General features: G+C 42.1%; 3 protein-coding genes and 4 non-coding genes across 12 annotated transcripts; 6 read left to right on the plus strand and 1 right to left on the minus strand.

The window, feature by feature from the left end:
* Positions 1-27: 27 nt before the first annotated feature.
* Positions 28-9,504, plus strand: GNL3 (G protein nucleolar 3). 2 transcript variants are annotated; one of them, XM_062585206.1, is made up of 15 exons: positions 28-106; positions 792-850; positions 1,439-1,576; positions 2,274-2,387; positions 2,589-2,672; positions 3,152-3,284; positions 4,191-4,294; positions 4,994-5,129; positions 5,657-5,744; positions 6,114-6,297; positions 6,981-7,123; positions 7,783-7,919; positions 8,466-8,650; positions 8,985-9,069; positions 9,160-9,504. In XM_062585206.1, exons 1-15 carry the CDS (start codon positions 94-96, stop codon positions 9,246-9,248), a joined length of 1,692 nt encoding a protein of 563 aa, XP_062441190.1. In that variant the 5' UTR covers positions 28-93; the 3' UTR covers positions 9,249-9,504. The 2 variants fall into 2 exon arrangements, with proteins under 2 accessions (XP_062441190.1, XP_062441191.1); XM_062585207.1 differs by having other exon boundaries at positions 9,163-9,504.
* On the plus strand, positions 3,344-3,419 carry LOC134145973 (small nucleolar RNA SNORD19). The gene has a single exon (XR_009959740.1). It is a non-coding gene; the product is annotated as a small nucleolar RNA SNORD19 (small nucleolar RNA).
* LOC134145974 (small nucleolar RNA SNORD19) lies at positions 5,487-5,560 on the plus strand. Its single transcript, XR_009959741.1, has one exon. It is a non-coding gene; the product is annotated as a small nucleolar RNA SNORD19 (small nucleolar RNA).
* On the plus strand, positions 5,979-6,056 carry LOC134145976 (small nucleolar RNA SNORD69). Its single transcript, XR_009959743.1, has one exon. It is a non-coding gene; the product is annotated as a small nucleolar RNA SNORD69 (small nucleolar RNA).
* Positions 6,621-6,696, plus strand: LOC134145975 (small nucleolar RNA SNORD19). The gene has a single exon (XR_009959742.1). It is a non-coding gene; the product is annotated as a small nucleolar RNA SNORD19 (small nucleolar RNA).
* A 1,709-nt stretch (positions 9,505-11,213) lies between the features above and the next one.
* On the minus strand, positions 11,214-18,829 carry GLT8D1 (glycosyltransferase 8 domain containing 1). Of its 5 annotated transcripts, none has more exons than XM_062585451.1 (10): positions 18,761-18,829; positions 17,290-17,348; positions 17,084-17,182; positions 15,229-15,445; positions 14,483-14,600; positions 13,876-13,960; positions 13,531-13,643; positions 12,829-12,995; positions 12,532-12,644; positions 11,214-12,075 (listed from the first exon to the last, which is right to left on the minus strand). In XM_062585451.1, exons 2-10 carry the CDS (start codon positions 17,303-17,305, stop codon positions 11,885-11,887), a joined length of 1,119 nt encoding a protein of 372 aa, XP_062441435.1. In that variant the 5' UTR covers positions 17,306-17,348; positions 18,761-18,829; the 3' UTR covers positions 11,214-11,884. The 5 variants fall into 5 exon arrangements, with proteins under 5 accessions (XP_062441435.1, XP_062441437.1, XP_062441438.1 ...); XM_062585453.1 differs by lacking the exon at positions 18,761-18,829 and adding an exon at positions 18,186-18,553; XM_062585454.1 differs by lacking the exon at positions 18,761-18,829 and adding an exon at positions 17,697-17,718.
* Positions 18,830-19,155: 326 nt separating this feature from the next.
* SPCS1 (signal peptidase complex subunit 1) lies at positions 19,156-21,133 on the plus strand. Its single transcript, XM_062585398.1, has 4 exons — positions 19,156-19,266; positions 20,043-20,102; positions 20,433-20,519; positions 20,948-21,133. Exons 1-4 carry the CDS (start codon positions 19,231-19,233, stop codon positions 21,068-21,070), a joined length of 306 nt encoding a protein of 101 aa, XP_062441382.1. The 5' UTR covers positions 19,156-19,230; the 3' UTR covers positions 21,071-21,133.
* Positions 21,134-21,436: the final 303 nt, after the last annotated feature.

The raw sequence follows: 21,436 nt of genomic DNA on the forward strand, positions 1-21,436 counted from the left end.
GCTTCGCTTTACGGCAGCGCCCGCCGGCGGGAGGAGGAAGGAGCGCGGCCTTCCACGTGGGGCCGGGGCCCAGCGCGGCCCGGCGGCGGCGCCATGAAGCGGCCCAGTGAGCTGCGGGCCGGGGCGGATAAGGGCTAACGGCACGGGGCCGCCGAGAGGAGAGCGGCGGGGCTGGAGCGGGGGCGTTGCGGGGAGAGCCGGCGGCAGGGTCGCCGCTGAGCACTCTGAGGCGAGGGAATGGCGGGGAAGGGGGAACGGCCGCCGGGCCGCGAGGGAATGGCGGCGGGGGGGGGGGGGGGGGGAACGGCCGCCGGGCCGCGAGGGAATGGCGGCGGGGAGGAGGGGGGGGGAACGGGGGAACGGCCGCCGGGCCGCGAGGGAATGGCGGCGGGGGGGGGGGGGGGGGGAACGGCCGCCGGGCCGCGACGGAATGGCGGCGGGGGGGGGGGGGGGGGGGAACGGGGGAACGGCTGCCGGGCCGCGAGGGAATGGCGGCGGGGGGGGGAACGGGGGAACGGCCGCCGGGCCGCGAGGGAATGGCGGGGGGGGGGAACGGCCCTGAGGGGACGGCGGGGGGGGGGGGGGGCGAACGGCCCTGAGGGGACGGCGCGGGGGGTGGGGGGGGGGCGGCCCTGAGGGGACGGCGGGGCGGTTAACGGTCTCCGTGGAATGGCGGCGGGGCGCGTTGAGTGCTCGGGGCTCGGCCGTGGCGGCGGGGGCCCGGGGAGCGGGCCGGGCCAGGCCGCGCCGCGCCGCCAGGAGCCGGCGCTGAGGACCGCGGGGCCTTGCAGAGCTGAAGAAGGCCAGCAAGCGGCTGAGCTGCCACAAGCGCTACAAGATCCAGAAGAAGGTGAGTTTGTACCGGCTAAGGTTGAAGCCCTCCCTGAGGAGCTGTCAGCCGTATCTCTTCCAAGGCATATCCAAAGTGCTCACTTGGTTCTTGCTTTGGAAAATGCTGTGAGAATAGAAGTTAAGGTTGCTGGATAGAAAAAAAAGTACACTCACAGTTAATAGTGAATTGCAGAGTGCACAGATCTGTAAGTAGATCAAAGGATGTTTAGTGCTGAAAGTACTTTATAACATTATCTGTAATAATATATCTACATATATGTGCGTGCGTGTGTGTACCCAATAGGGGTATTATCTTGACTAGTAACAGTCTGGATTAGAGTGAGCAATTTACTTCCCAGTCTTCTTTGACTGAAGGATGATACAGAAAGCATATTAGCATGGGTTTTTTGCATCACTATTTTTTTTGCATTATTTTGGTTTTGTCTGTTTAGATACAGTTTTATAGTGATTCATTATGTAGTTGAAACACTTGAATCTGAAAGTAGACATACAATTTTTTCTTCAGTATCAGTAAAAAGGAGGGATACATCCTTTTTTTTTGCCTCAGACTAGATTGCCTCCAATGAGAAAATGTTCTTGTCTGCAGATTAGAGAACACCACCGAAAACTCAGAAAAGAGGCTAAGAAACGTGGACGGAAGAAGCCCAGGAAAGATCCAGGGATTCCCAGTGCTGCCCCATTTAAGGAAGAGCTTCTACGTGAAGCAGAGCAAAGAAAGCAGAGGGTAAAATACAGTTTGTAGTAGAAAGAAAAAAAAGACAGAGAACATCTGTCTTCAGGCAAGTTTTGTGTGTATGTGTGTGCACATGCAAGCATGGACATCTAAAGCTGCAATCATACTAGATTGTAAATAGTTTTAGTAGATATATACTTGGGAAAATAATACATCATTTTCATCTCCAGCATTATACCATTTATCACAACTTTCTCTTTTATTTTTTAAAACATGATTTCCTCATTGAATAAGCAGTATAGTAACTACAAACCTGCTGGAAGTGTCATTTCTAATGTAACTAGAATTACCTATCATAAAAAAGGTAACCAAGATAGGCTGTCCCATCAGAACTCTAGAAGTTATGTCTTGACATTATGTGATTATTCAGAAGGCTTCACAAAAGAAGGATCTGCTGCATTGACTAATGTGATGTGAAATCATCTTTTATCAGTTCTTATTAGGATTGCTCTGTGGCTGTTACTTTGAGAATTGGCTAATGGACGTAGTGTCTCTGTTTAAATTGAAGCAGTAATATCCCTTTCAGGGTAGGAGTGCAGGAAAAGTTCCTAGTGTCACTGGAACAGTCACAGCTTCTAACTAAGCTGAGGCACTTTTGTCAGAAATAAGTAAGCGAGGAGAAGAATGGTCTTCCTTTCTTCCTTAGAAGGTGCTATAACTACCTTGGGTTTTGTTTATTTGTCATCAGCTTGAAGAACTAAAACAAAAGCAGAAACTTGACAGACAGAAGGAACTTGAAAAAAAGAGAAAGCTTGATGCTAAAAAGAATGCAACCAAAACCACAGAAAAAACAGAGAGAAAGGTATGTACCTTGTAAGATTTTGATTCTCTTAAGCTTATAAAATGCATAAAATCATTCTAAAAAACATTTTTTAAAGTCATATATTACATGATACATTTTCATGCTGTCAGGAACATGGCTCATAGCTGTTACCTGCTACTGTGTAGCATAATACACTAATTTTGTGTTAAACCATTTTCTCTCATCTTTATTTGCATTCAGGAATCCTCTAGAAAATCTGAAGCAAAGACTAACAAGCTGCTGGATAAAAATTCAAAGAAATCATTTTGCAGGGAGCTCAAGAAGGTGAGATGCTTGAACTGTTTCTATAGAATTTGGTGAGCATCAGCAGTGAAACTGTTTTCCTTTTCTGCATTACTGTGTAACTGCTAGAGAATATAAAAGTTGTTTGTGATAAAATTGTTTACTTCAGTGCTGAAGTTTATTACTAGAAACTGAAGGTTTCAATCTTTGCTAGTATGAACTGCCATTTCCTGTGCTGAGACATCCAGCACTTTGAAGCATTAGACTTCTTGGGCCAACGTCAGTACGTGCTGACTGATTGGAGAGCTCTTCTCTTGTATTAACAAGGAATTAGTGTTTAAGACTTCCCTGCCTTTGGAGGAAAAAGATGAAACCTGCTTCAGCTTTTTGTTTTGCAGTTCAGAAGCAAGAAGGCAAGACTCAGAACAAGAAGAATCTTACAAAACCTAACTTAATTGTTCTTTGAAATTCAGTAGTTTATGTGATAAGCCACAGCTATTACTGTATTTGTTCTGATGTAGGTGATTGAGGCCTCAGATGTGGTTCTAGAGGTTTTGGATGCAAGAGATCCATTGGGCTGTCGATGCCCTCAACTGGAGCAAGCTATCTGCTCTGGAGAAGACAAAAAACTATTGTTGGTTCTGAACAAAATTGGTAAGAAATGCTTGTTTTCTTGTAGTGGTATTTAGTCAATGAGTGGTTCTGTGTTAGGTGAGCTATGAAGAAGATTCTAAAGGAATCTGAGGTTCCACTGGAGACATAAGATCCAACTCTGAGCTCACTAGGCTGTGGAAGGGTTCACATTCCCCCACCTTTTAGTCTAGATTGCTTTAAAAAAGAAAAGAAAGAAATTGCATGTTAGCCCCTTCTTTCTCTGTTTGCAATGATGTTTGAACCTGCTATCCAGTCTGCTGAATTTCACAAACGCTAAGAATTGTAAGATCTCTAACTTCTGTGAAAATAGGTAACGAGGCAAAACTCATGATAATAGTCACCACTGAGGCAGTGGTGAATTAAACATCAGCAAATCAATGATAGTTGTATTGGAGATTTGACTTTGGGAAGTATTTTTCTCCTCTGCCTATATGGAAGAATCCACACAAACAGGTGAAACCAGCTAAAAGGCCTAGTAACTATTGGTTTAGCAGCAGCAATTCCCCAAAATATTAACAGCAAGGGCAAAGGAAACTTTGTATTACAGTAGCCTTTGCAAGGATGATGCCGTAATTCTTCACTTGGTATCTCCCCTTTTACCATACAAAGTCTTCTAGCAAGACACCAACATTAAAAATCTAGTATAAAAGCTGAAAATGTGTAAGTTCTGCTTGAGACAAAAATACAAACGAAAACTGCAACGCTCAATTACTCTGGGGAACATACCCAATATTTTACTAGAGCTGTGCATAAGAATAAAAAAATCACCAACTTTTCCACCAAGCATTGTGTCATAAGAAAACATAATAAACGAACAAAGTGTAGCCTGGATCTTAGCTTTACTCCATGCAGTGCTATTTAACATTCATGAGAGTGGAAGGACTACACTCTTTTTTTTTTTTCCAGATTTGGTGCCAAAAGAGAACTTAGAGAAATGGTTGAATTATTTGAACAATGAATTTCCAACAATTGCTTTTAAATCGGCAACCCTGATTAAGGACAGGACAATGGTAAGAGCACTACAGGATCTTTCATGTGACTAAACCTTATGTGTTTGCTGGCTTGAAACATGTTGAGAATCAGGAACTCTTGTTCTTTAAACTTTTTTCCTTGTTTGATTATACCACTGTGACTGATGTATGTCCTTTCACGGTTTGACCAAGTTGCATAGTAGAATAGGGGAATACTACTTTGAATCTTATGTACATGAATACATAATGCTACACACATACTAACCCTTCTAACAGCAAAGTGAAGTGGATCCTCATGCCAAATAGTGCAGAAATTCCAAACACAGAAAGGTTAAACAATAAGGAAATCCTTCAAAAAAACTTATCAGTCTCTTGAGTGAATTTGCAGATTAAAGGTTTCCACAATCTGAATATACATGATGGCCACAGAAGAAATCTGCAAGACAGTCTGAACTGACATCACAGACTTTACGAATCAGTACACGTTCCTTTTTCTCTTAATATTTGATGCTTACCTTTTCTACCATGACTTAACTCCTAGACTTATCTATTTTTCTGTAATTTCTTATTAAACTGCTTCCTTCTGCTTAGAAGAAAAATGCAGTAACATCAGGGAGGATAGTACTTGGAAACACTAAGTGGACAATCAAAACATACACGTGTGTCTTCCTAAATGGCCTCTGAGTTTTTTTTTTTGTTTTTGTTTTTGTTTGCTTGTTTTGCCTTTGAACCCTGTAGCAGGAGAAAGTCACAAAAAGAAGTGCACGTATTGATTTATCTAGAAACACTGAGTGTTTTGGAAGCAAATGCCTTTTGAAACTTCTTCAGGAGCACTGCAAGACCCGAAACAAAGCGATTCAGGTTGGAGTAGTAGGTAAGGATTTGGAGAGATGGAAAGTTTCCTTCTCCTCCTATAAAGCTTTGGTATCCTATACGACAACTGGGTAATATTAAATCAAGTGATGTGCAACCTCACACCTGAAGTTGTGACATGCTTTTAGGCCTCCTAGTCAGCATTCATTCTTTCATCTGAGACTCGTTGTAGCAGTACTTGAGTGATGTATGTTGCACTTCTGTGTGTGTAACGTGTGATCTGTGCAAATCATGTTGTCTGAGGCCTAAGCTGATTCACCAGCTTGAGTAAACATGATAAGCAGGCTGCATACCATACAGCCTATGCTGCCTTTCTCCCATTTGATTGTTTCTTTCATGTCCCTTTTACTATTAGTGTGAGAAATGAGGATACACACTTTGTCTTACTTCTATAGTGAAGACTTCAGATCCAACTCTGATCTCACACTGAAGACGTACATTACCAAAGACACCTGTATGAAGCAATTCTGATTAGTGTTACACAGGCCAAATTTTCTTTCTTGTAAGGATTTCTGTGGTTTTCTTCAGGTTTCCCTAACGTGGGGAAGAGCAGCATAATCAATAGTCTTAAAGGAGGTCGTGCTTGCAACATTGGCCCAGCAAGAGGTGTTACCAAGTAAGCTGACTGATAAAAGCTGTTCATTCCCCTATTTGTGGCTGTGCTCTGGTGACAATGAGTTTGTTTAGTGTTTGCCTGCGGTTTCTGTGCTTTTCTGCCCCATTATGCAGTTCTAAATGCACATCTGAATTGGCCAGGATAAAAGACATCACTATACATCCAAGCTGTCTTGGAAGAACAGTGCATAAACCTAGTCCCTTTTCTGCTTGCAAACTTTGTTTAGTTTTGTCATACACAAAGCATGTGATGAGAAAGCATTAAAACTGACTCTGTGTGAAGCATATTCAGTCCAACACGGAGCTTTGTGTCTTGCTTAATTAAGCATTCCTTTACTGGCTGATTTATCTACTTGTTGTGTCTCAACAGGTCTATGCAGGTTGTGCACATTGATAAACAGATGAAGATTTTAGACAGTCCAAGTATTGTTGCAGATCCTTCCAACAGTGCCCTAGCTGTGGCCATGAGAAGCATCATAGATACTGGAGAATCAGGCTTGGCAAATGTACTGGAGGGAATAGATGCCATTCTAAATCACTGCAATAAGCAGCAGGCGAGTTCCATCATCTTTCTCCACATCCCTCACTACATTCAGCTCCTTTGTAGCTTTCTTATGTCAATAATCAAAGCCCATTTCACTTCAGCCAGTTCTGTCCACTCTTGCACTGCTCTCCCTTCCTTTGAGTGGGGAGTTTTACCCACACAGGGAGGCAAACTTTGGCTGCTGTATCCAACACACACGTGATCTTTCATCCTTACAATGAAAGGCAGATGCAGTGTGCCAGGATCCTCTCAGTCAGTCTTCTCAATGACCTTTCAGATTTAGAAAAAAATTGCTTATAAGATTTCTCTAGATTATAATATCAGGAGCAGAGTGAGAAATGAAGACCTTCTCACCATTCCTTATTATTACAGTGAAGACCTCAGATCCAACTCTGATCTCACTCTTGTTTCAATTAGAATGGGACAGAAATTAGACTTATGTTAATCTATGTTTAGTGTGTCTCTACAGACAAATAATATGCTGCATTCACATGCCCATTGGTAAAGGTGAATTGCAGATGAATTTGTTGAAGTAGCTGTTTTACTCTGTAATGTTTACTCCCAAATGCAAGAAACTGCTTTATGTTCTTTTTCATTTTAAACTAACTTCATTTGCTATCTTATTCCTAAAAACTAAGAGAAAAATGGGTTATCTAGATTTCTTTATGAATGCAACATTTTCTTTTGCACTAGGTAATGATGTTCTACAGTACCCCAGATTTCAGGAATACTGAGGAGTTTTTAACCTTACTTGCTCAGAAAAGGGGTATGCTGAAAAAAGGAGGTGTTCCTGACACAGAGAATATAGCTAAGTTACTGCTTTGTGACTGGACAGGGTATGTATACTCTGAATTCTGCTTTAGGCTGTTGACCTTTTTCACATTGTAATCCAGCTTTGTGCTTACACAGCAGAAGGTCTGAGTGCTAACAAGCATAATTAGAAAACAGAGGCTGCTTTTGTTTTTTTCTGCCTTTTACTTTGAGAAAGGGAGCTGGAATGGTTAACGGATTTAGAGAACACCCTCCACTTAAAATTTTCTAAAACAGTGAAAGATCTACAGACAGAGTCAAAGCATGTCGCATGCTATTACATAGCCAATTTTCTGACCTCTGCTATAGGTTGCCTCTCAAGTATTGAGTTCACGTAAACCTCTTCCACAGACAGGAAAGGAACTTGCAGATTTTCTGTTGGGATTTATAGTGGTTCCTACATTCTCCTGAGGGCAGGATGAAGGTAATTCAGAATCAGTGACTAACTGAGTCTGAATATTTTTTTCCTGCTTAAGTACTTCAGCTGCCTTTACAGGCAGAATGATAAATTATGCCATTTCTTTTTCCTTTCAAGAGTTGGCCATCCATCTAATACTGACAACTTCAGAATCACATTTAAATAGCTATTTCACTGCTTTTAAACACATATTAAATGAGAAGTTAGGTTGAGAGGTTTCTGCTGAGAGCTAGGTGGTTTTTTAATGCTGCTATTTTATTTTCACAGAGCTAAAATAAGCTACCACTCACAACCTCCAGAACATCAGAGACCACCACTGTATCTTACCAAAGACAAAATAACAGAAATGCAGAAGGGTTTTAATTTAAAGAAGCTAGAAGAAGAAAATACCACCACCCTTACAGGTAGGACTTTTTATTATAGTGCACTGTTACCATTAAGAGTGGTAGTAGTACTTTTATGAGACACTTCAAATGGAAGTCCTTCTAGGGTTTATGTGATAGCTTTGCCAATATGCAGTAGACAGAAACCTTTCGAGAAAGAAATGGATTGTTAAGCAGCTGAACAGTGGGGCTGTCTGCCTTCTTACACAAACAGTACTACTCCTGCTATTTCTTCATTTCTGCTCATCAGTTTTTATATGCTCTTCAAAGTTCTTTTCTTCAACTTCTTACCTACTAACAAAATAATTCTATACAGTGCAATCTGCAGTCAAATTCAGGTTCTTCAGCTGGCACTCATCTTCCACAGATACCTCGGAGAAAGCTATTCTGTTGGAGAATTCTCCTTTGTAGTACTGTTTATGTGGAAGTGCCCTCTTTGTGGAGAGGAGAGGACAGGGCTGTCTTTCTAGCCCTGAGCCACCATGGCTAGTCTGTAAGGGGCAAGGCATTACAGCTGGTGCTGTCTACTTCAGTGAGCTCAGTAGACACTTCCCATCTCTTTCCCAGCTCTGAAGTTCCCCAATCTGGCAAGCAGTATCACTTTCCAGTCAGCAGGTATGACAAATGGGACAATAGATGAAAATAAAGTATTATTGGAAACGGGTAAGGAAGAGGAGGAAGAGGAGGAAACAAATTTTACTGAAAGTGGTGATGATCAAGATGACGTGGAAGAAGAAGAAAACATCGAAGAGGTAAATCAGGGTTTCAGTAGGCTTTCACCTATTTAGATTATGGGAACAAGTGTGCAGTCAGTATTCAGCTGTAAACTGAGAATGTATAGACACTGAATTTCTCCACTAAGAGAAATCAAGTCTTTACCCTTGATAAAAGGGTCGGGGTTTCTTTCCTTAAGGAAAAACAGAACCTTGTTCTGGATAGTGGTAACAAATAGAAGGCAGTGTGTTCGTCCTCAGCTATACCAGGGGACAGCTACACCATCAGCAGTGCCTCATCTCTTTCATTTCTGTGGAAGACTGTTAGTGATGTCCGAGCATGCTCATATTGCTGACCTCTAACTTGTCATAGGAAAACAACATTCAAGTGACTGAGAAAGCAAACCTTGGAAAACAACAGCCAAGACGTACAAATCCAGAAAAGCAGATAGCAGCAGGTCTGTATTAAAGCCTGTGGCTTTAAAAATAATCTCCAGTACTCTTAGCACTTGCATTGGTTTCACTAACAGATGATTTTCTTTTCTCAGAAGACAGACATTCCAATACACTACTACACAGCTTAGATAAGATGGCAGATGACGATGATGCCTATGATTTTAATACTGACTATGTGTAATAAGGAATGGGCAAAGACATGGTTTGGACATATTCTTGGCTTTTGAAGCAGTCATAAAGACAGCTGCTATAGCAGAAGCTGGATGAATGTTGGATACCAGAATTGCTGCAAAAATTTGAAATTGTTACTGTGTGAAATAGTGTATATAATACTGTATCTCCTGTGATGTTTCAGATTTTATACATTTCTAGGAACTGAGCTTAAATTCTATACTTTAATTCCTGTAAAAAAAAATAAATCCTAATATTAAACGCAATTAGTCAATTTTCTATGCTCTTATTAAAAAAAAAGAAATCCAAAAGGCTAAATGCTTTGTCTTTTTCTCTGGAAAAACTATGTGATAAATACATAGTTCCAAGTCATGTTTGAACAATTCAATTCCAGGTAAGTCTTCATCCTCCCTTCATCAAATATTTTTATAGAGGTTAACAAATTCTGTGCCGCAATAGAATGCGTTCTCAGTATGCTTTTTTGAAACTGTAGGACCTTTATACATAAGTGAGCTACAAAGTGTTCCTTACTTCAGTTAAGCACAAAGTATTTTATGTAAGCAGTGCTTTATATAGATAATAGCTTCACTGGGAAAATATCTGGGATTATGAAAGTCGAAATCTCTCTTCACTAAGGAAAGAGCTCCTTGTTCTTCTGATAAGCTTGAGCCAAAGAGGTATTTCCTGGTAACACCTACTGTAAATGCTAAAACTGGTAACTGTAAAACAAAACACATTCCTTACCACAATGAAGAGGTGTTAGAGCACTTAGCCATAGCAGAACTCAGGTAGCAGGAAAATTACTTTGCAGTTTTTCTGAAAGAGCCCCTGCAGCTGCTCCACTAAATGCCTGACACCATGCACCTTGCTCTTTGGCACCTGTTTTCTTCCTATTAACTTAAAGCTCTGATTTCTCTGTATGTTCCTTCCTTTAACAAGCAGTTTACATATTTTCCCTAAATAACTGTATTTTAAGGCACAGTGCTGCCAGGTACCTTAGAGTGTAGTAAACTGACTTTCTCATGCAGACTTGGAAGCATGCTGTTTATATAGTCTAGTTAGAACTAGTCATTAGAATTAAGTCAGCATCAGCTGACACTAGCAAGCTTTAGAGTTAGTAACTGAACTGATTTCATTATTGCTAGCCACTTCAAGGACAAGAATAGTTCTTCATCAAAAGCCAGGAAAGGAAAGGATAGGTAACGAACGAAACAGGTCATCAGCATCCATGAGAGAAACAGAACTATAGCAAGGATTACAAAGTATCAGGAACTTTTTAGGCCAGAAAATACTTTTAAAGTATAAAGCAGTACTAAAACCACACATAAACATAAATGTGCCCTTTAGGTCTTGGTTGCCCTGTATCTCAGCCCAAGGCTCCATCACAGTCTCTTATTTCTCCTCATTAACACAGAGGCCTTTTCTCTAAATATTTCACACTAATATTTTGAGGATGGTGTTCACAAGCAGTATTCAGGTGCAACTAAATGCTTCTTTGATCAGTAAGTAAGTAAGTAAGTATCAGTGAGTAAGATAACAACTTGAGTTCAAACCTGTATTAAAGGCAATAGTTGGTACAACAGCTGCTAGGATATATCAAATAATTAATATTCAGACATAGAACTCTTAAAAAACACTTACCTATAGAAGAAAAGGTACTGGACAGCAGGCTGCAAAGGGGGAACTGCTATCCAGCCTGAGGAATTTGAGGGGGCAGACTGAAACATGTTAGGGAAAACTTACTTAGCAGAGCTCTGCTCACCTGAGAGCCAATTACAAGTAACTTAACAACAAAATTAGTGTAATTCATTCCACCTAAACCAAAAAAAAACCCACATACTTTTGGAATGAGATTGCCTCTCAAAGCTGAGAACAACTGACTTCAATTTCAATCTCTTAATACTGTATCTAAGTACAAAGGAAACAAGCTTCCAGTATTACACCAAGATTAGAATGAGACTGCCATATAGCTGAATTTTGAGTCAAAGATGTTAAAAATCAGCTTTTATTTTTGAAAAAAAGTTTTCTCCACAGCTTTACAAAAACCACTTCGTATAGTGAAATAATACTTGAAAACTAGTATTTCAAAAGCCAAGATTCTGTTTTTTTCAGAGTTGTGCAAGAAAGGTTTATACAGAAATATTTGAGAGGAATCCTCATGCAAGAAGGTACTGCTGAGTAAACTATTTGACAGGATAAGAAAGCAAGAAACAACAAACAACAACAAAATCAGCAGCTCTTAATTACAGTACCTTACTGTGCAAGACTTGCATGGTGCAAGCAACCAGCCAAAGTTGTCTCTTGTTCTTAGAATCTGTTTATTTCTCTAGCTGACAAGGCAATCCATCCTAGAAGATTTGTAGTAAAGAACAAGAACATAAAACAAACAGAAATGAACTAACGAAAGTGCTAGTTTATGGAGATGTTCCTTTGCTTTCCAAAGTGCTGCTGGAGTAGCATCTTCAGTCACACGAGTGAAGTGAGTCTCCTTTGGGACTGCGTATTTTGAGTCACGAGCACTGCACCTGTGTAAGTGCACCTCCGTGTGCTCTAGAAGGCAAGGACTGCTTTGTAATACAATTTGCCTAAAAAAATTCTGCTTAGGTCCAAAGGTTTCCTGAGAAATGTCATCAGTTAATAAAACTTCTACTTTGCTTCATAGGCTTTTGAGTGTCTGCGAAGCAGGCTAAACTTGCCTGTAGGGTCAGGAATATACCACTTCTCCCAGACCTCAGCATACGAAGCCGTTCTTCCCCATGGTTTGAAATGTCCGTTCCAATGGAGCAGCTTGGCAGCTTTCACAAACTGAGGAGAGTATCTTTTTCCAGCACTAGACCCTTTTATTGAGAAAGAAGTGTTAGTGCCTGATAAAAAGGTAGCAGAAACATCAACATGCAGTATTTCAACGTCGAAGTTCAAAAGGAATTCTTATGGAGAAAGACGTTGGTATGTGAAGCAGAAAACAAGGCAAACTGAAAAACGTCATCAGGTGCAACTAAATGCTTCTTTGATCAGTCTCAGAACTCATCTATTTTACTGCACTGCTTTAACTTCCAAGCTCTTCAAAACACTCTCAGGGTTGCTGTATTCAGCAGCCTATGTATTACTGATTTGTAACAAAACAGAGAATCAGGCCCACAAGCTTTGAAATGGTTTTGCTCAGCACTGTTTCTTAAAGCTTAGGATATAAAGAAAAGACCCATTTGCTGCATCAGCAACTAAGGGTCCAGCTACTGACCTGGAAAACACGTTAGGGGAGAGCAAATGAAGGGTCTCAAATATTTCATACATACCGAGATGTCGGACGTTCCACATCGGATCAATACTGGAATGTTGCTTGTAAAATACAATGAGCAGTGGAGGTGTAGTGATGCTGCCAGCCAGAGTCCTACTGTACAGTTGCTCTCTGGAAGAGGAGAGAGAAAGAAGTTGACAAGGATACTTGTGCGGCCCTAAATCAGTTGATTTTCACTCACAATTACATGACAGGAAATGTCATGTGTGTAGCTACAAATACATACACAGCCTTTCATTTAACAGTTAAATGCCATCACTGTAATCCAATCCCTCCCCAGTTTGGGAGTACTTACGCTACATTAAGTGTCATCCACTTCTCCAATTGCTTAGTGATGTTCTGTAATTTCCATTCTGTCAAATTGGCAACAAAAACTCCTGGATTGAAAGAGCAGGTGCTGGCTTTCATGGCAAGCTTTCGAATGGTTTCTTTTTTGTAATCTAGAAATCCAATGTAATTATACTGAAAAAGAGTAGAAATTAACTTAAAATACTGTCAAATCATTAGTTAAAGCAAATTTTTGTACAACTCTTCATGGTTCAGCATACCATGAAGTTGTTAAAGCAACTTTCCCTTCCTTTAACTCAGCAGAAAGAGTTTGAGATGATTATAGAAACTACATATTTAAGGAATGCTCCCTGGTCTTCATGTCCACAATCTGGGACAATCAACACCACTCTCTGAAAAAACACCTTTTATACATTCATAAATAAAAAAATTACCTCTCAAATGGTCTAAGACCTCCTGCTGTTCTAAACTGAGTGTTACTATCATAAAGAACAGAAGAAATGCAGAGTACTTTACTGCGCCTCACTAGAAACCGCAGGTGTAATTTGCAATACAAGTGTCAGAGTAAACTGATTTAGCTAGGTACAGCCAGACCGTTAGTTTCACTGCATTTCGAAGATAACCTGCAAAAATGTTAGTTCTAACTGAGAACCTATTTCCAAAGGCTGGAATCTGTAGTATTGTTACTACTGAATCAGAAAAATCCAACCTGATTCCCTGCTCCATGAACAGCAAATTTATTAGTGGTCGAGTCACAATCATCTGAAAATGCAGCTGCATGTCCAGGCTTCAATGGAGTGTTGTAAAGTTCAAGAATATCATCTGAAAAATGGAAATAAGCACAGAAAATTAAAAGCAATCTTGCATAAGCCTTGAGAGACTTTTTGTTCAGGCCATTCCTACAGCTCATAAAAGCACTCTGTTTAATCCAGTTCATTCATATTTACAGTTTTTACATCTTTCTCTGAAGCAGAAGTGTTCAGTTACTGTCTGAGACAGCATACTGATCCCAACATATACCAGTAGTAAGACTTACTAAGAAAAGGCCCCATACCTTGCACTATTATATCATCATCCACGTAGATGGCCTTCTCTGCATGAGGCACCAAATTGGGCAAGTAGAATCTTGCAAAGGTTAACTGTGAAAACACGCGAGGAAGCAAAATAAGGAATTGTTCAAATAAACCTGAGCTTGACCGATACTCTCAGCACTTACCTATGCCACTAACATCCAAGAAAGTAAAATAGCCAGCAATAGGTAATAACTCCTAGGAGCTATTTAAAATAAATAGGTTCCATCAATTTAACAAAGCCTATTTTCCTAGAAACTTGTGCATTGATAAACTAACTCTTAAAACTGATCTATATTAGGATTTCTTGTATCTGCAAATTTTGGCATGTTTGACAAACAAGCTGCTCTTTCACTATAGAAATCAATAAAAAAGCATTCCTAGAGATGCATGTGCAGATATTCAAATTCATCTCTTATTATCTGAAAGCTCACTTTTACAGGAGTTGTAGGAATTTGAGTATAAAAGATTTCTTCTGCCCTAACAAATTTGGTTTTGAATTCTAGTTGAATTCAAAAGCCGTTAGAGGCAGTTATCAAAATATATTGTTACTAACTAGTATTTGCAAAAATTAGCTAACATTAGCCTCACCGGTTTTAAGGTGTCTGCCTTTTCAGGATCCACTTCTACCTTCCCTTCCAAGATACGCGGGTCAAAATCCAAAATTCGGTATTTCAAATTTTTCAGAGCAGTGTTACTTAGCCACTGCCTGCAAACAGAAGCAAGGCAAAGATCTTTTTAAATTAAACAAAATCAAAGAGGAGCAAGACATCACACTGACCACAACACAAGCCTTGATCTGGCCATTCCTTTCCCTAACAAACATACATATAGAATGTAATCTAAGTCTTAATTTCAGTGTTATCCTGTATGACTGTAGGGGCACACCCACTATCAGCATACTACACCGCTGTGACCCATGAATGATCTGAGGTTGCTTCTTATTTTATTCAAAATGTAGGTCCTCTTATCACAGGTCCTTCACAGAAAATACTGGTTGAATGAATGTGAGTGATAAAGGATCAAAGACCAATCTAAAAAATACAGGGAAACTTCACTGCCAACACTTCAGTTGCTCAGGTGAAATGTAGAAAATAACTTTTACAACCCCTTCACCAACGGTCTGCAGCCCCAATGGTAAAGGCTTTCTTCCATCCCTGAAACACAACCAGAAGGAAAGACTCCCCCCACCTGCCTTGCCGGGAACATTCAATAAGCAGCAGCAGCTAGGACTACGAACAATTTAGGAGTGCAGTATCAGGCAAAATAAGTGTATTTCTGAAGAGGAGGACCTTAAGTGTGACAGTATTGTAGGAGTCTAATGAAAAGATCATTACCTCAAGTGATCCACAGTATCATTCAAAGTAACAATATAGAAAACCACGTTGGATCTGGTGTTACGGTAAATACTGTTCATGGCTGCAATTGCACCCCCAAGCCTCTTATCTGATGCTGCAATGACCACAGAAATCTCCTTATCATTCCTTTCATCTGTCAACCTTTGGGGAATCGCAGGTATGAAATCTATAGGCTGAAGTCCTAACGGACTTGAATCTGTGGAATAAGATTGGCATCACGCATTTGGTTTTATGCAAAATGAAATACAGTAATTATTACTACATTAAAATTCCCAATGCCTCCAAATATTTCTATTATATAAGCACTTGGATGTCTCAACTGGGGAGAGGACTACAATATGGCAGTGTCAAACATGTAAAGATAGCCCCTGCTCTTGACAGTCCAAGATCTGAGTAAACAGGGAAAAAAATTACACTTACAAATAAACTACACATATGTAATTAAATATTCACAGGCAGCAGCACAGCAAGGTACACACTAGCATCACAGCTCTGATAGCTATACTTAATTTTGGAATTCCAAGATGTAAGTCATTCAGAGAGAGGTAAAATGATACTTCAATTAAATTAGGCTGCCTATATATTTGGTCTCATTTGCCACATCTATACTCACAATGACTTCTCCCTCCCATTTTCCCCAACTAGCTTCCACTCTTCTCCATGTCATTCTTCTCTCTCTTTCTTCTCCTCTTAGGTAGGAGCCAATAAAGAAAACTGAAATTCTCAACTAATGTCACCATTGCCATTTCCTCCCCCGCAACCCTGGCTGGTCAAGACATTACACACAGCCCACGCTTCTTTCAGGCATCACAAAACACCACATTAACCTAAGCTGAAACCAGCAAAATTTATGCCCATAGTGTGGGGAAATGAAAATGGAAATCAGCAGTTAAAGTCTATGATTAGACCATATCACCTATAAAAGCAAATTCCCTACCACGTGCGCTTTTTATAACAGTGGTACCTTTCTAGTGATTTAGACTGTTACATATTGGATAACTTCAGATAATTTAAGGAACACGGCAAATAGGGGATTTAACAGTTTGCAGGCAGTGGTTTGCTGTCCACAAAGCCGGGCTTCTCCTTCTCTTTGCCATTTTCTCATTATGGAGCTCAACTGCTTCCTGATTAGAGCTTGTCAGGCTCCTATTTCACCATTGTTGAGGAAGATCCGTACAACTGCTACCCAGGAACAACAGCTCCCAGGAGTGACAAAAGGTATCTTAGCAGTTAGTGGGGGCATCGAAACACTATTTCGGTCTGTGGGACTACCTGCAGTTCTCAGAAGTGGACTCCCATGTGTAAAGAAACGGTACAGCTTTGCAAATGAAATGATTTTGTTAAGTAAACTGAATCAGATTTTAATGAGTTTTAAAACCAGAAGGGACAATTACTACTATCTCATCTAGCTTCACAAGTGGGAAAAGTCAGAGAACAGCAAGTATAGACAATCCCACCATACTGAGGTTTAGATAACACTCATCAAGATCATGCCTATCTTGAGTCTGAGAACAGCAAAAGATCTTATTATCAGAGTGCGTGACAGTGTGCTTTCCCCCTTCTTGCCCCTCTCCGATGCTCCCTCTCTTCCCTGCTTTTCCCTTTCCCATTCCGGTCCCTGCCCTTGCAATAGAAGGGTCAACAGCCGCACCTGGGCAGGGCCTAACTGAGCACGCACCAACTAAACTCCATCTAGTATGCAAACATGACTGAGTCCACCATGTTACCCTATAAATGGGGTGGGGGATGCCCGTGGCCCATTGAGCTCTGCTGTGCAACAGCAGGCTGCACCATTTAAAAACAAATAACAAATTAAAATAAAAGCTCAGCATACCTGACAATTCCCGTTTCAAGAAGTCACTGAGGCCTAGGAAGTTATGATGAAGAACTAACAGAAATATAACAACAGCCACTATGAGGATGGAAATGTTCACTGAAATTTAAAAGGAAAAAGGTTATTAAAATAAGCTGAAAGGTTGGGAAACTCAGAAAAGCACAAGAGTTTTTTTTTAAAAAAAGCACATACACATATACACATACCTTTCCTTAATGTCATTTTTCCCTTGTGTTTTATTTATTAGTGTAAGTTTTCTGCAAACCTGTAACAGAAAATATATGGCGGTCACTTTGGCCCTGCAGCGCCTGCCTACACAAGGCATAGCAGACTATCCCCTGTAGTGTCAAAACAGCTTCAGAATACAGTGAACATATTTCCTTCTCTTAACAGAAAAAAAAGTATGCTGTATTTTAATAACTAAACGTGGTATCTAAATAAACATACAGGTACATATCTGAAGAAATTAAGAGATGAAAAGGGAGACTTACAGATCTTGCCTTTTACTTCACTTACATAGAAATAACAAATTCCTTTGGCCAGTCAAAAGGGATCTGAAATGACTAAGGAAAATTACGTATAGATTATTTTATGATTGAACCAACTTACTTACCTATCTGGCCTGGAAACATCCCAACAAAAAGGCAAATGCTTATATGTTCTTTCTATACTTAACTAACCAGGAGATTTTGGCAGGACATAGCACAGTCACGATTCATTTATGATTTTAACAAACAGCTTACGCTTTCAAAACATGGTTTCACAAAACATAACAGATGATCAAGCTGAAGTAGTATCACGTAAGAGACTGCACAAGTGTGAAAGAACGTATAACCAGCATGTTATAGAAGGAAGAAAGAACATACACGCAAAGCAAGGATGCAGTTTTTGCACACAATTCAAGCATACTTATTCATTACGCGTCTGTGAGGGCAGAACACGAACTGTGCATCCTGGTATGTGAATTAGGTGTTAAGTAACATATAGAAAGCATTAACGCCGTAACAAGATACAAAATTTGCAAGCAGCTGAGAAAGAACTATATTAAAACTACTGCAAAATATCCAAATGAAAATATTTCAAACCAAGCTGAGACAATTACAAGTGACAAGCGCAAGCATTTCTGCTGCTGTTTTCTCCAGTGGGAAGGTGCTTTATCAAGCACAATACATGCGGTATGCCACGTCTGCAGCGCTCCTGCTCCCTCCTGCGAGGGAAGGAAAACACAGCTCGTTTTTACAGTGTTTCTGCTCTCTGCAACCTCGCTCTTTAGAGCCCAGGGTGCCGCAGCGCTCCTCGGGGCGCGGGCTGCGCAGCGACGCACGGGCTGCGCGCACACCAATGCGGCTTTCGTCCTTCAGGGGAACCGCGGGGCTCTGCGATAAGAGCCTTACGCGCTTACTTTTTCCTGAAATTATTTTCAGCACAAACACAAATTCCGCACTAGAATACTCATGCGCCGGCTCATCGTTACGTCGGCGTAGCCGCAGCTACCTCAGCGAGCCAGCTCGCGCCGTTAACGGCCCGCGGCGCGGGCTGCCTTTACCCGCGGAGAGGCCGCGGCGGCGGCGATCGCCCAGGACAACAGGGCGCGAACCGCAGCGCGGCGGCAGGGCCGGACCCGCTCCCTGCCGCCGCCCCCCTCCTCCGCACCGAGCCCCGCCGGCGGTCACTCACCGCCCGCCCGCGCCGCCGCCGCCAACCGCCACCTCGGCGCCCGCCGCCAACCGCCAGCGAGCCGCAGCGGCCGCAGGGGCCCGCCGCACTGCCCGATGGCCGCGGCGCCCGAGCGCCGCGCCCGCGCCCGCCCGGCTCTAGTAGAGAGGCTGCAGCTGCTGCCGGCCGCTTCGGGAGGAGAGCAGGAGCTCTCAGCGCTCACGGCCGCCCTCGGGCTGCGCCGGCGGCGCCGACTGCGGACAGGCGGCGACTGGGACGCCTCACCGCCGACGGCCGAGGACCCCGCAGTGCGGGGTCCTGACGCGCCAGGCAGCCGTTGCCGTGGAGACGGAGCGCCGCGCCGAGCGTCCGCTGGCGGTGGCGCGGGGCGACTGACGAGCGCCGGGGCGGAGCGTAGCGGCCATTTCCGGCCACCTCAGCGCTCGCCTTCCGCCGCCGCCGCCCGGCCGCGGGGTGCCGCCGCCGCCGCCATGCTGGACATCTTCCGCTCCATCCCCACGCAGATGGTAGGGGACGCGCCGCGCCTGGGCCGCGGCGGCCTCCCTCGGCGGGTCGCGGCGGCGGCGCTTTAGCGGGCGGAGCGCTGGATGCTGCTGCGCGCAGGGGCCGCGCTGCGTTTTCGGACTGGGCTGGGCACGGCCAGAAGCCGAGGAGAAACGAGCCGCGTCTCCTAAATTCGCCTGAATGTAGAAGACGTGCACGTAGTCTCGTGCATGTGCTCGGGGCTTTCCCGTTTGCTTTTTTTCCGGCATAATCCGTGGTTTGTGCTAACCGAAATTGATGACGAAGAAGTTGTTTTCTGCCGACTGCCTAAACGCAGCATTAAAATCGTCACGTAGCTTCTTTTGTGCCACCGGTCAAACCGGGCTCCGTGTCTTAGCCCCGGCGAGCTCCAGAGCGAGTCTTACCCGGGTGCTTAGGTAGTTTGCTCAGCAGCCTTTACCTTCAGGGTATGCTGTGTGATCAGGGAACAGGAGTTTTAGTGCAGCTTGGGACATGTGATCGAGGAACCATCTCTATGATGTAGGAATACAATTCAGTACATAAAGTAGCTAAAAGCAGGTCCCTTATTGGAAGCGTGTAATGGCTCTTTCCAAGAAAGAGGAAGCCATCCTGTATTGTCCATTAACAGGATGATACCCCCACCCCCCCCCAAAAAAAAAAAATATTGCAGTATAGCTATGGGAGTCTGTGCATACTAGATTGTGTGCTCGAAAAGGCACGAATAAATTATTTGGGCACTTAAACATGAACTTTTTCACCAACAGATCTCTTTCCACAGGACTACAAGGGCCAAAAGTTAGCAGAACAGATTTTTCAAGGAATCATTCTTGTCTCTGCAGTAAGTATACTAAAACTACAGATGATGACAAAAAAAAATCAATCTTATGAGACTGTTTTGGATAGTTTGGCTTAATTGGATCACTTAAAAGTTTTAGGCAAAATCAGAGGAGCTGTCATGGAAAAAGACTTCTTTTAGTTCTATTGTCGGCCTGCAGTTCTGAAAACAATGTTAGAAAGACATGTGAAATCTGGCTTTTGAAAAACCCAGATTAAGTTTCTTCTTAACTCTTTGCCCTCCCCACCCCTTTCCCACTCCAACTTAGTCATAGCACATCATGGACTTTATTTTTTCCTGTACATTTAAAGGATTTTTTTTCTTTTTTGAAAGGTCATTGGTTTCATCTATGGATACATCACTGAGCAGTTTGGATGGACAGTCTATATAGTTATGGCTGGTTTTGCTTTATCATGTCTGGTAAGTGTTTTTGTTTGTTTGAACTTAGAAAATGTATTTTCTGTTTAACTCAAAATGCTAGCTAAACCAAGGAGCTTGTGCTAGCACAGACTAAGGTCTGCCTTGTAACTCAGAGTGAACTCGTAGTTTTGTTGTGACCTGTGCAACACATTGGTCCTATAGTCCTGTACTTGTTTTAGTCAACATGGTATATTCCTTACAAGCCAATACTTACCTGTTCCCAAATGTTAGTCACGTTTTAGATAATACTGCAGTTCAGTAGTACTACCTACCCTGAATTGTTTTTCCACTTCAATTAAATGTTCATTTGAAGTCAGACTGCTAGCCTTGATAAAAAGGACGATGCAGCCTCCTGTGGAATAGTAGCTGCACAAAACACCTATCTAGAGCTTGACTTACATGTTTCAACTTTATTCCCTTTCTCTAAGCTAACGCTCCCTCCATGGCCTATGTACCGCCGCAATCCTCTGAAGTGGCTACCTGTCCAAGAATTGGGAACGGAAGATAAGAAGCCAGCAGACAGAAAGCCAAAGAGACATACTAAAAGCTAAAGGATATGTTTTTTCATGTTACATTGTAGCATTTAGCTTTATTAAATTTTTAATACCTTTCAACTGGGAAATGCTTTTTGGCATAATATCTTGGGTTTTTTTTTCCCCTTATTGGTTTATAAGTACGCTAAGAGCTGCAGAGAGCACGAAGGCTCTATAAATTTGGCCTGTGTGTTTCAATGAGGTCATATCTGGCTCAAATATTTTTCTGAAAAGGAACACTGGCCTAGAAAGCATTAAATAAAGTATAGCTAAGTTATTGCTATAACCTAAAACATTATTATATACTACTAGTTAGAAGTATCAGTAGTGACAGTTTACAAGACTTGTGACAGAACAGCACGAACAACCTCCCATTTTTTTCCC

This window comes from Rhea pennata, chromosome 12 (assembly GCF_028389875.1).
Source record: "Rhea pennata isolate bPtePen1 chromosome 12, bPtePen1.pri, whole genome shotgun sequence".
Classification (NCBI taxonomy): Eukaryota; Metazoa; Chordata; class Aves; order Rheiformes; family Rheidae; genus Rhea; species Rhea pennata.

Coding starts and splice junctions, on each gene's coding strand:
- GNL3 (XM_062585206.1), top strand. Junction 1,577..2,273: donor CAGAGCAAAGAAAGCAGAGG/GTAAAATACAGT, acceptor ATTTGTCATCAG/CTTGAAGAACTAAAACAAAA. Junction 4,295..4,993: donor TGATTAAGGACAGGACAATG/GTAAGAGCACTA, acceptor TGAACCCTGTAG/CAGGAGAAAGTCACAAAAAG.
- GLT8D1 (XM_062585451.1), bottom strand. Junction 13,644..13,875: donor TGATGATATAATAGTGCAAG/GTATGGGGCCTT, acceptor TCCATTTTTCAG/ATGATATTCTTGAACTTTAC. Junction 12,645..12,828: donor TGGATGACACTTAATGTAGC/GTAAGTACTCCC, acceptor CTCCTCTTCCAG/AGAGCAACTGTACAGTAGGA.
- SPCS1 (XM_062585398.1), top strand. CDS start 19,231: ATGCTGGACATCTTCCGCTCCATCCCCACGCAGATG. Junction 19,267..20,042: donor GCTCCATCCCCACGCAGATG/GTAGGGGACGCG, acceptor CTCTTTCCACAG/GACTACAAGGGCCAAAAGTT. Junction 20,520..20,947: donor GTTTTGCTTTATCATGTCTG/GTAAGTGTTTTT, acceptor CCTTTCTCTAAG/CTAACGCTCCCTCCATGGCC.